At 57.6% G+C, this 13851-nt stretch overlaps 1 protein-coding gene across 1 annotated transcript; it reads right to left on the reverse strand.

Annotated features, from left to right (window-relative positions):
• Window positions 1-222: 222 nt before the first annotated feature.
• On the reverse strand, window positions 223-12491 carry LOC144738673 (uncharacterized; the record flags this gene model as incomplete). Its single annotated transcript, XM_078621667.1, has 5 exons — window positions 223-556; window positions 2724-3148; window positions 8035-8274; window positions 10472-10681; window positions 12354-12491. Coding segments are annotated over 5 exons (1299 nt in total), but the record flags the coding sequence as incomplete, so codon positions are not given.
• Window positions 12492-13851: the final 1360 nt, after the last annotated feature.

Raw genomic sequence — 13851 nt, forward strand, 5'->3', positions numbered from 1 at the left:
TGAGGGGCAGATGATGAGGATGATGATGATGAAGATGATGAAGAAGATGATGATGATGATAAAGATGATGATGAGGATGATGATGATGGGGTGGCAGCAACATGGCTGCCTCCCACGCGGTGTGGCGGCGGCGGCAACAGCCGATACAGAACCACCCCCCACCACCCCCCCCCCACCACCACCACCACCACCACCGCCACCACCACCACCGCCGCCACCACCACCACCACCACCGCCGCCCACCCACGGTGCGCGTGGGTGGCGACATCTCTAGACGTAGGCCCGGCACCCGGCGTAGAGGCCTAGCGACAAGGCCCCGATCAGGAAAGCTCCGGTCATCAGCGGCCGCCACCCCCAGCGGCCGTGCCACCGCCGCCAGCGCCGCCACCACCACGCCGGCGACGCCGGTGACGCCGGAGCGCCGGCGTCGTCGGCCGCCCGCTCGGCAAGGGACTGCCGGCACCGCATCCCCTTGAGACGCTCCACCATCGCCACTCGGCGAGACTCGCGGCGCTCTCGCTTGGCAAGGCGGTCGGACGCGGCGCGGGGAGACGGGCTGCGGGGTTGTGGTGGTGGTGGTGGTGGGGGGGGGAGTGGTGGTGGTGGTGGTGGTGGTGGGGGGGGGGTGGTGGTGGTGGTGGTGGTGGTGGGGGGGGGAGTGGTGGTGGTGGTGAGGTGGTGGCGGTTGAGGTGGTTGTGGTGGGAGGGAGTGATGGTGGTAGTGGTGGGAGTGATGGTGGTAGTGGTGGGAGTGGTGGTGGTAGTGGTGGGAGTGGTGGTGGTTTAGGTGGTGGTGGGGGGGGTTGAGGTGGTGGTGGTGGTGGAAGTGGTGGTGATGGTTGAGGTGGTGGTGGGAGTGGTGGTGGTGGTGGTGGTGGTTTAGGTAAAAGTGGTGGTAGTGGTGGTGGTGATGGTAGCGGTGGGAGTGGTGGTGGTAGTGGTGGTGGTGGTAGTGGTGTTAGTTGGTGGTGGTAGTTGGTGGTGGTGGTAGTGGTGGTGGTAGTGGTGGTGGTGTTAGTTGGTGGTAGTTGGTGGTGGTGTTAGTTGGTGGTGGTGTTAGTTGGTGGTGGTGGTAGTTGGTGGTGGTGGTAGTTGGTGGTGGTGGTAGTTGGTGGTGGTGGTAGTGGTGGTAGTTGGTGTTAGTTGGTGGTGGTAGGTGATGTTAGTTGGTGGTGGTGGGGTAGTTGGTGGTGGTGGTGGTGATGAGTGTGGGAGACACACGAGAGAGGGAGAGAGAACGTTAGTCACAGAATCCCCTGTTACTTCATTTGCATAACTAATTAATTAATTGGCCGCTAATTAAGACTCCCCACTGACGCCAGCTCCAAACTAACTGCCCGTGTGGGAGGTTCAACCGCAGCGACCGCCCTGGTTAATACTGCTGTGTGATGAGTCTGTGGGTCTCTGCTGTGTGATGAGTCTGTGGGTCTCTGCTGTGTGATGAGTCTGTGGGTCTCTGCTGTGTGATGAGTCTGTGGGTCTCTGCTGTGTGATGAGTCTGTGGCTCTCTGCTGTGTGATGAGTCTGTGGGTCTCTGCTGTGTGATGAGTCTATGGCTCTCTGCTGTGTGATGAGTCTGTGGCTCTCTGCTGTGTGATGAGTCTGTGGGTCTCTGCTGTGTGATGAGTCTATGGGTCTCTGCTGTGTGATGAGTCTGTGGCTCTCTGCTGTGTGATGAGTCTATGGGTCTCTGCTGTGTGATGAGTCTGTGGGTCTCTGCTGTGTGATGAGTCTGTGGGTCTCTGCTGTGTGATGAGTCTGTGGCTCTCTGCTGTGTGATGAGTCTGTGGGTCTCTGCTGTGTGATGAGTCTATGGCTCTCTGCTGTGTGATGAGTCTGTGGCTCTCTGCTGTGTGATGAGTCTGTGGGTCTCTGCTGTGTGATGAGTCTATGGGTCTCTGCTGTGTGATGAGTCTGTGGCTCTCTGCTGTGTGATGAGTCTATGGGTCTCTGCTGTGTGATGAGTCTGTGGCTCTCTGCTGTGTGATGAGTCTGTGGGTCTCTGCTGTGTGATGAGTCTGTGGGTCTCTGCTGTGTGATGAGTCTATGGGTCTCTGCTGTGTGATGAGTCTGTGGCTCTTTGCTGTGTGATGAGTCTGTGGGTCTCTGCTGTGTGATGAGTCTGTGGGTCTCTGCTGTGTGATGAGTCTGTGGGTCTCTGCTGTGTGCTGAGTCTATGGCTCTCTGCTGTGTGATGAGTCTATGGCTCTCTGCTGTGTGATGAGTCTGTGGGTCTCTGCTGTGTGATGAGTCTGTGGGTCTCTGCTGTGTGATGAGTCTGTGGGTCTCTGCTGTGTGATGAGTCTATGGGTCTCTGCTGTGTGATGAGTCTATGGGTCTCTGCTGTGTGATGAGTCTGTGGCTCTCTGCTGTGTGATGAGTCTATGGGTCTCTGCTGTGTGATGAGTCTGTGGGTCTCTGCTGTGTGATGAGTCTGTGGGTCTCTGCTGTGTGATGAGTCTGTGGCTCTCTGCTGTGTGATGAGTCTATGGGTCTCTGCTGTGTGATGAGTCTGTGGGTCTCTGCTGTGTGATGAGTCTGTGGGTCTCTGCTGTGTGATGAGTCTGTGGGTCTCTGCTGTGTGATGAGTCTGTGGGTCTCTGCTGTGTGATGAGTCTGTGGCTCTCTGCTGTGTGATGAGTCTGTGGCTCTCTGCTGTGTGATGAGTCTGTGGCTCTCTGCTGTGTGATGAGTCTGTGGGTCTCTGCTGTGTGATGAGTCACCTCGAGTTTTGCCATCCGGCATCTGCCTCCCCCTTCTCCTCCTCGTCGTCAACGTTCCTGTCGACCGCCTCCTCCTCCTCCGGACATCCCGGCAACACCGACACCGGCTCAGCCGTCGTCCCGGCAACGCGCCGGAACCGTAACGCCGGCTCCGCAGGCGATGGCGGCGATGGCGGTGGAGATGGTGAGGAGTTGACGGAAGAGGAGGAGGAGGAGGAGGCGGTGATGGTGAGATCCGGCGCTGGGCGACGTTCCGGACGCGGTGGCGGCGGCGGCGGCAAGTCCGGTGAGAGTTGGTCAGCCGACCATCGGCCACCACCACCACCACCGCCACCACCGCCACCACCGCCACCACCGCCACCACCACCACCACCACCGTCGTCGCCGCCGCCGCCATCGTCGTTCGACAGCTCCATCCATCCATCCTGGGGTGGACAGGGACACACAGAGACCCACAGACTCATCACAGAGACCCACAGACTCATCACAGAGACCCACAGACTCATCATAGAGACCCACAGACTCATCATAGAGACCCATAGACTCATCATAGAGACCCATAGACTCATCATAGAGACCCATAGACTCATCATAGAGACCCATAGACTCATCACAGAGACCCACAGACTCATCATAGAGACCCATAGACTCATCACAGAGACCCATAGACTCATCACAGAGACCCACAGACTCACACAGAGACCCACAGACTCATCATAGAGACCCACAGACTCATCATAGAGACCCACAGACTCATCATAGAGACCCATAGACTCATCACAGAGACCCATAGACTCATCACAGAGACCCACAGACTCACACAGAGACCCATAGACTCACACAGAGACCCATAGACTCATCACAGAGACCCATAGACTCATCACAGAGACCCACAGACTCATCACAGAGACCCACAGACTCATCACAGAGACCCACAGACTCATCACAGAGACCCACAGACTCATCACAGAGACCCACAGACTCATCATAGAGACCCATAGACTCATCACAGAGACCCATAGACTCATCACCGATACCCACAGACTCACACAGAGACCCATAGACTCACACAGAGACCCATAGACTCATCACAGAGACCCACAGACTCATCACGGAGACCCACAGACTCATCACAGAGACCCACAGACTCATCATAGAGACCCACAGACTCATCACAGAGACCCACAGACTCATCACAGAGAACCACAGACTCATCATAGAGACCCATAGACTCATCACAGAAACCCATAGACTCATCACAGAGACCCACAGACTCACACAGAGACCCATAGACTCATCACAGAGACCCACAGACTCATCACAGAGACCCATAGACTCACACAGAGACCCATAGACTCATCACAGAGACCCACAGACTCACACAGAGACCCATAGACTCACACAGAGACCCATAGACTCACACAGAGACCCATAGACTCATCACAGAGACCCACAGACTCATCACAGAGACCCATAGACTCACACAGAGACCCATAGACTCATCACACAGAGACCCAGAGACTCATCACACAGCAGAGACCCAAAGACTCATCACACAGCAGAGACCCATAGACTCATCACAGAGACCCACATACTCATCATAGAGACCCATAGACTCATCATAGAGACCCACAGACTCACACAGAGACCCACAGACTCATCACAGAGACCCATAGACTCATCACAGAGACCCACAGACTCACACAGAGACCCATAGACTCACACAGAGACCCATAGACTCATCACAGAGACCCACAGACTCATCACAGAGACCCACAGACTCACACAGAGACCCATAGACTCACACAGAGACCCACAGACTCACACAGAGACCCACAGACTCACACAGAGACCCATAGACTCATCACAGAGACACACAGACTCATCACAGAGACCCACAGACTCACACAGAGACCCACAGACTCATCACAGAGACCCATAGACTCATCACAGAGACCCACAGACTCACACAGAGACCCACAGACTCATCACAAAGACCCACAGACTCTACACTATGGGAACCTCATTTGCCAGTAAAAATATGATAATTGGTTCTTTACCCTTCTATCTGGCAACAAAACTGACACCTTTTTACAAGGAGTCACGTTTGCATAGACCGCAATACCTAAAAAGGTGTCAGTTTTGTTGCCAGATAGAAGGGTAAAGAACCAATTATCATATTTTTACTGGCAAATGAGGTTCCCATAGTGTAGATGCTTGCCCCGAGCTCTCATACTCTGATGGTGCATTGTCTTTGAGTTGTGCGCCTTTTGGCGTCATCTGGTCCAACCCATATGAGACTAGGCTCTAAGGAAAGCTGTCTCGGGTGTGGATCAATCAACTTTAAGGACAGTGCACATTATCAGAGTTATGTTCTTTTGTTTGTATTATGACTGCAGGTATTGCGGTCTATGCAAACGTGACTCCTTGTAAAAAGGTGTCAGTTTTGTTGCCAGATAGAAGGGTAAAGAACCAATTACCCACAGACTCATCACAGAGACCCACAGACTCACACAGAGACCCACAGACTCATCACAGAGACCCACAGACTCATCACAGAGACCCACAGACTCACACAGAGACCCACAGACTCATCACAGAGACCCACAGACTCACACAGAGACCCACAGACTCATCACAAAAACCCACCGACTCACACAGAGACCCACAGACTCACACAGAGACCCACCGACTCATCACAGAGACTCACAGACTCATCACAGAGACCCACAGACTCGCACAGAGACCCACAGACTCATCACAGAGACCCATAGACTCATCACAGAGACCCACAGACTCGCACAGAGACCCACAGACTCATCACAGAGACCCACAGACTCATCACAGAGACCCACAGACTCACACAGAGACCCACAGACTCATCACAGAGACCCACAGACTCACACAGAGACCCACAGACTCATCACAAAAACCCACCGACTCACACAGAGACCCACAGACTCACACAGAGACCCACCGACTCATCACATAGACTCACAGACTCATCACAGAGACCCACAGACTCGCACAGAGACCCACAGACTCATCACAGAGACCCACAGACTCATCACAGAGACCCACAGACTCATCATAGAGACCAATAAACTCATCATAGAGACCCACAGACTCACACAGAGACCCACAGACTCATCACAGAGACCCATAGACTCATCACAGAGACCCACAGACTCACACAGAGACCCATAGACTCACACAGAGACCCATAGACTCATCACAGAGACCCACAGACTCATCACAGAGACCCACAGACTCACACAGAGACCCATAGACTCACACAGAGACCCACAGACTCACACAGAGACCCATAGACTCATCACAGAGACCCACAGACTCATCACGGAGACCCACAGACTCACACAGAGACCCACAGACTCATCACAGAGACCCATAGACTCATCAAAGAGACCCACAGACTCACACAGAGACCCACAGACTCATCACAGAGACCCATAGACTCATCACAGAGACCCACAGACTCATCACAGAGACCCACAGACTCATCACAGAGACCCATAGACTCATCACAGAGACCCACAGACTCACACAGAGACCCACAGACTCATCAGAGACCCACAGACTCATCACAGAGACCCACAGACTCACACAGAAACCCACAGACTCATCACAGAGACCCACAGACTCACACAGAGACCCACAGACTCATCACAGAGACCCACAGACTCATCACAGAGACCCACAGACTCATCACAGAGACCTACAGACTCACACAGAAATCCACAGACTCATCACAGAGACCCACAGACTCATCACAGAGACCCACAGACTCACACAGAGACCCACAGACTCACACAAGAGACCCATAGACTCATCACAGAGACCCATAGACTCATCACAGAGACCCACAGACTCATCACAGAGACCCATAGACTCACAAAGAGACCCACAGACTCACACAGAGACCCATAGACTCATCACAGAGACCCACAGACTCATCACAAAGACCCATAGACTCACACAGAGACACATAGACTCACACAGAGACCCACAGACTCACACAGAGACCCATAGACTCATCACAGAGACACACAGACTCATCACAGAGACCCACAAACTCACACAGAGACCCACAGACTCATCACAGAGACCCATAGACTCATCACAGAGACCCACAGACTCACACAGAGACCCACAGACTCATCACAGAGACCCATAGACTCATCACAGCGACCCACAGACTCATCACAGAGACCCACAGACTCACACAGAGACCCACAGACTCATCACAGAGACCCACAGACTCATCACAAAGACCCACAGACTCATCACAGAGACCCACAGACTCATCACAGAGACCCACAGACTCATCACAGAGACCCACAGACTCACACAAAGACCCACAGACTCATCACAGAGACCCACAGACTCACACAGAGACCCACAGACTCATCACAGAGACCCACAGACTCATCACAGAGACCCACAGACTCACACAGAGACCCACAGACTCATCACAGAGACCCACAGACTCACACAGAGACCCACAGACTCATCACAAAAACCCACCGACTCACACAGAGACCCACAGACTCACACAGAGACCCACCGACTCATCACAGAGACTCACAGACTCATCACAGAGACCCACAGACTCGCACAGAGACCCACAGACTCATCACAGAGACCCACAGACTCATCACAGAGACCCATAGACTCATCACAGAGACCCACAGACTCATCACAGAGACCCACAGACTCGCACAGAGACCCACAGACTCATCACAGAGACCCACAGACTCATCACAGAGACCCACAGACTCACACAGAGACCCACAGACTCATCACAGAGACCCACAGACTCACACAGAGACCCACAGACTCATCACAAAAACCCACCGACTCACACAGAGACCCACAGACTCACACAGAGACCCACCGACTCATCACAGAGACTCACAGACTCATCACAGAGACCCACAGACTCGTACAGAGACCCACAGACTCATCACAGAGACCCACAGACTCATCACAGAGACCCACAGACTCATCACAGAGACCCACAGACTCATCACAGAGACCCACAGACTCGCACAGAAACCCACAGACTCATCACAGAAACCCACAGACTCATCACAGAGACCCACAGACTCATCACAGAGACCCACAGACTCATCACAGAAACCCACAGACTCATCACAGAGACCCACAGACTCATCACAGAGACCCACAGACTCATCACAGAGACCCACAGACTCACACAGAGACTCACAGACTCACACAGAAACCCACAGACTCATCGCACCGCGTCCACAAACGCCAAAACGCAACTCGCCTCGATTCCGTCGTCGTCGCTGCCGGCAGCCATCGTCACGATCTTGGCGCCTTCGATGACGGCGAGGTACGAGAAGCGGAGCTGGTCCGGCGTCTGGATGAGTCCCATGCGGGACGTCCTCATCTCCAGCAGCACGGCACGAACGTCCACCGGGGTGGGTCCACCACCACCGCCACCACCGCCACCACCGCCACCACCGCCACCACCACCGCCGGCGTCGTCGTTGGCACCGGCGGCCATCTGTAGCGGGCGCCACGGTGTCAGGAGAGATGTTGACGACCTCACCGGGGGTAAGTGAGGTAGTCGGTTCCAGCCCGAACGTGACGTCGGCTGTCTATTTAGGGTTTGCGTCACTCGGCCACTCACTCACTCAGCCACTAATCTCACTCGCTCACCCCCCCACCCACTCACCCACCCACCCACTCACCCACCCACCCACCCACTCACTCACCCACTCACCCACCCACTCACCCACCCACCCACTCACCCACCCACCCACTCACCCACTCACCCACCCACCCACCCACTCACTCACCCACCCACCCACCCACCCACTCACCCACTCACCCACCCACCCACCCACTCACTCACCCACTCACCCACCCACCCACCCACTCACTCACCCACCCACCCACTCACCCACTCACCCACCCACTCACTCACCCACCCACCCACCCACCCACTCACCCACCCACTCACCCACCCACCCACCCACTCACTCACCCACTCACCCACCCACCCACCCACCCACTCACCCACCCACCCACTCACCCACCCACCCACTCACTCACCCACTCACCCACCCACTCACCCACCCACTCACTCACCCACCCACCCACTCACTCACCCACTCACCCACCCACTCACCCACCCACTCACCCACCCACTCACTCACTCACCCACTCACCCACCCACCCACTCACCCACTCACCCACCCACCCACCCACTCACCCACCCACTCATTCACTCACCCACTCACCCACCCACCCACCCACCCACCCACTCACTCACTCACCCACTCACTCACCCACCCACCCACCCACCCACTCACTCACCCACTCACCCACCCACCCACCCACTCACTCACCCACTCACCCACCCACCCACCCACCCACCCACTCACTCACCCACCCACCCACTCACCCACCCACCCACCCACCCACTCACTCACCCACCCACCCACTCACTCACTCACCCACCCACCCACCCCACTCACCCACTCACCCACCCACCCACCCACTCACCCCACTCACCCACTCACCCACCCACTCACTCACTCACCCACTCACCCACCCACCCACCCACCCACTCACTCACTCACTCACCCACTCACTCACCCACCCACCCACCCACCCACCCACCCACTCACTCACTCACCCACTCACCCACCCACCTCACCCACTCACTCACCCACTCACCCACCCACCCACCCACTCACTCACTCACCCACTCACTCACTCACCCACCCACCCACTCACCCACTCACCCACCCACCCACCCACCCACTCACCCACCCACCCACCCACTCACCCACTCACCCACCCACCCACCCACCCACTCACCCACCCACTCACCCACCCACCCACCCACTCACTCACCCACTCACCCACCCACCCACCCACCCACCCACCCACCCACTCACCCACCCACCCACTCACCCACCCACCCACTCACTCACCCACTCACCCACCCACTCACCCACCCACTCACTCACCCACCCACCCACCCACCACTCACCCACTCACCCACCCACTCACCCACCCACTCACCCACCCACTCACTCACTCACCCACTCACCCACCCACCCACTCACCCACTCACCCACCCACCCACCCACTCACCCACCCACTCATTCACTAACCCACTCACCCACCCACCCACCCACCCACCCACCCACCCACTCACTCACTCACCCACTCACTCACCCACCCACCCACCCACCCACTCACTCACCCACTCACCCACCCACCCACCCACTCACTCACCCACTCACCCACCCACCCACCCACCCACTCACTCACCCACCCACCCACTCACCCACCCACCCACCCACCCACTCACTCACCCACCCACCCACTCACTCACTCACCCACCCACCCACCCACTCACCCACTCACCCACCCACCCACCCACCCACTCACCCACTCACCCACTCACCCACCCACTCACTCACTCACTCACCCACTCACCCACCCACCCACCCACTCACTCACTCACTCACCCACTCACTCACCCACCCACCCACCCACTCACTCACCCACTCACCCACTCACCCACTCACCCACTCACCCACCCACTCACCCACTCACCCACCCACCCACCCACTCACTCACTCACCCACTCACTCACCCACCCACCCACTCACTCACCCACTCACCCACCCACCCACCCACTCACCCACCCACCCACCCACCCACTCACCCACCCACCCACCCACCAGCAACAAGCACGTGTCCACCAGGCAGAAGGTGCCGGAGCGTCCGATGCCGGCGCTGCAGTGCACGAGGCTGGGCCCGTGCGCTGGCTCCAGCGCTCCGCTGGAGCGGACCTCCTGCAGGAAGCTGAGGAACGAGGCCGGAGAGTCGGGGACCCCAAAGTCGGGCCACGTGGTGTAGTGGAAGTGCAGAGCAGTGCGGCTTTCTCCTGTCTGGTGACGTGGGGAGAGAGGGGTGGTGAGTGTGGTACGTGTGGTGGGGGTGGTGAGTGTGGTGAGGGTGGTGGTGAGTGTGGTGAGGGTGGTGGTGTAGTGGAAGTGGAGAGCCGTGCGGCTTTCTCCTGTCTGGTGACGTGGGGAGAGAGGGGTGGTGAGTGTGGTGGGAGTGGTGGTGAGTGTGGTGAGCGTGGTGGTGAGTGTGGTGAGTGTGGTGAGGGTGGTGAGGGTGGTGAGGGTGGTGAGTGTGGTGAGCGTGGTGAGCGTGGCGAGTGTGGTGGTGTAGTGGAAGTGGAGAGCCGTGCGGCTTTCTCCTGTCTGGTGAGCGGGGAGACAGGGGGAGTGGTGAGTGTGATGAGCATGGTGAGTGTGGTGAGTGGGGGAGAGACAGGGGGAGTGGTGAGTGTGGTGACTGTGGTGAGTGGGGGAGAGACAGGGGGAGTGGTGAGTGTGGTGAGTGTGGTGAGCGTGGTGAGTGTGGTGAGTGTGGTGGTGAGTGGTGAGTGTGGTGAGTGTGGTGAGCGTGGTGAGTGTGGTGAGGATGGTGAGTGTGGTGGGGGTGGTGAGTGTGGTGGGGGTGGTGAGCGTGGTGAATGTGGTGAGCGTGGTGAGCGTGGTGAGCGTGGTGAGCGTGGTGAGTGTGGTGAGCGTAGTGAGCATGGTGAGCGTGGTGAGCGTGGTGAGCGTGGTGAGCGTGGTGGGGGTGGTGGTGAGCGTGGTGGTGAGCGTGGTGGGGGTGGTGAGCGTGGTGAGCGTGGTGAGTGTGGTGAGGATGGTGAGCGTGGTGGTGAGCGTGGTGGTGAGCGTGGTAATGAACGTGGTGGTGAGTGTGGTGGTGAGCGTGGTGGTGAGCGTGGTGAGCGTGGTGAGCGTGGTGGTGAGCGTGGCGGTGAGCGTGGTGGTGAGCGTGGCGGTGAGCGTGGTGGTGAGTGTGGTGGTGAGCGTGGTGGTGAGCGTGGTGAGAGTGGTGAGCGTGGCGGTGAGCGTGGTGGTGAGTGTGGTGGTGAGCGTGGTGGTGAGCGTGGTGAGAGTGGTGAGCGTGGTGGTGAGCGTGGTGAGCGTGGTGGTGAGCGTGGTGGTGAGCGTGGTGGTGAGCGTGGTGGTGAGCGTGGTGGTGAGTGTGGTGGTGAGTGTGGTGGTGAGCGTGGTGGTGAGCGTGGTGGTGAGTGTGGTGGTGAGTGTGGTGGTGAGTGTGGTGGTGAGCGTGGTGGTGAGCGTGGTGGTGAGCGTGGTGAGCGTGGTGGTGAGCGAGGTGGTGAGCGTGGTGGTGAGCGTGGTGGTGAGCGTGGTGAGCGTGGTGGTGAGCGTGGTGGTGAGCGTGGTGGTGAGCGTGGTGAGCGTGGTGGTGAGCGTGGTGGTGAGCGTGGTGGGGTGAGCGTGGTGGTGAGCGTGGTGGTGAGCGTGGTGGTGAGCGTGGTGAGCGTGGTGGTGAGCGTGGTGGTGAGCGTGGTGGTGAGCGTGGTGAGCGTGGTGGTGAGCGTGGTGGTGAGCGTGGTGGTGAGCGTGGTGAGCGAGGTGGCGAGCGTGGTGGCGAGCGTGGTGGTGAGCGTGGTGGTGAGCGTGGTGAGCGTGGTGGTGAGCGTGGTGGTGAGCGTGGTGGTGAGCGTGGTGGTGAGCGTGGTGAGCGAGGTGGTGAGCGTGGTGGTGAGCGTGGTGGTGAGCGACTCACCGTGATGTTGTGGAGCTGCAGCTGCCTCAGGGTGTAGTCGGCCTTGATCTGCTCACCCAGCAGGGTGAGGCGCAGAGCCACGTCCGGGAAACTCACCTCACGCTCACCACGGGACGGCCAGTACTGAGCACACTTGACCTGCACTCACCACACCACACACCACGCTCACCACTCGCTCACCACACTCACCATACACACTCACTCACTCACCACACCACACACCACGCTCACCACACTCACCACACTCACCATACACACTCACTCACTCACTCACCACACACCACGCTCACCACACTCACCACACTCACCATACACACTCACTCACTCACCACACCACACACCACGCTCACCACACTCACCATACTCACCATACACACTCACTCACTCACTCACCACACACCACGCTCACCACACTCACCATACACACTCACTCACTCACCACACCACACACCACACTCACCACACTCACCATACACACTCACTCACTCACTCACCACACACCACACTCACCACACTCACCACACTCACCATACACACTCACTCACTCACCACACCACACACCACGCTCACCACACTCACCACACTCACCATACACACTCACTCACTCACTCACCACGCTCACCACACACCACGCTCACCACACTCACCACACTCACCATACACACTCACTCACTCACTCACCACGCTCACCACACACCACGCTCACCACACTCACCACACTCACCATACACACTCACTCACTCACTCACCACGCTCACCACACACCACGCTCACCACACTCACCACACTCACCACTCACACACCACGCTCACCACACTCACCACACTCACCATACACACTCACTCACTCACTCACCACGCTCTCACCACACACCACGCTCACCACACTCACCACTCACACACCACACCACACACCACGCTCACCACTCGCTCACCATACACACTCACTCACTCACTCACCACGCTCTCACCACACACCACGCTCACCACACCACACACCACGCTCACCACTCACACACCACGCTCACCACACTCACCACACTCACCATACACACTCACTCACTCACTCACCACGCTCTCACCACACACCACGCTCACCACACCACACACCCACACCCACGCTCACCACTCACACACCACGCTCACCACACTCACCACACTCACCATACACACACACTCACTCACTCACCACGCTCTCACCACACACCACGCTCACCACACTCACCACTCACACACCACACCACACACCCACGCTCACCACACTCACCACACTCACCATACACACTCACTCAACTCACTCACCACACACCACGCTCACCACACTCACCACACTCACCATACCACACTCACTCACTCACTCACCACACACCACGCTCACCACACTCACCATACACTCACTCACTCACTCACCACACACCACGCTCACCACTCGCTCACCACACTCACCATACACACTCACTCACTCACCACACCACACACCACGCTCACCACACTCACCA

The sequence above is a fragment of the Lampetra planeri genome, unplaced genomic scaffold, assembly GCF_965212315.1.
Source record: "Lampetra planeri unplaced genomic scaffold, kcLamPlan1.2.h2 scaffold_1120, whole genome shotgun sequence".
Lineage (NCBI taxonomy): Eukaryota > Metazoa > Chordata > Hyperoartia > Petromyzontiformes > Petromyzontidae > Lampetra > Lampetra planeri.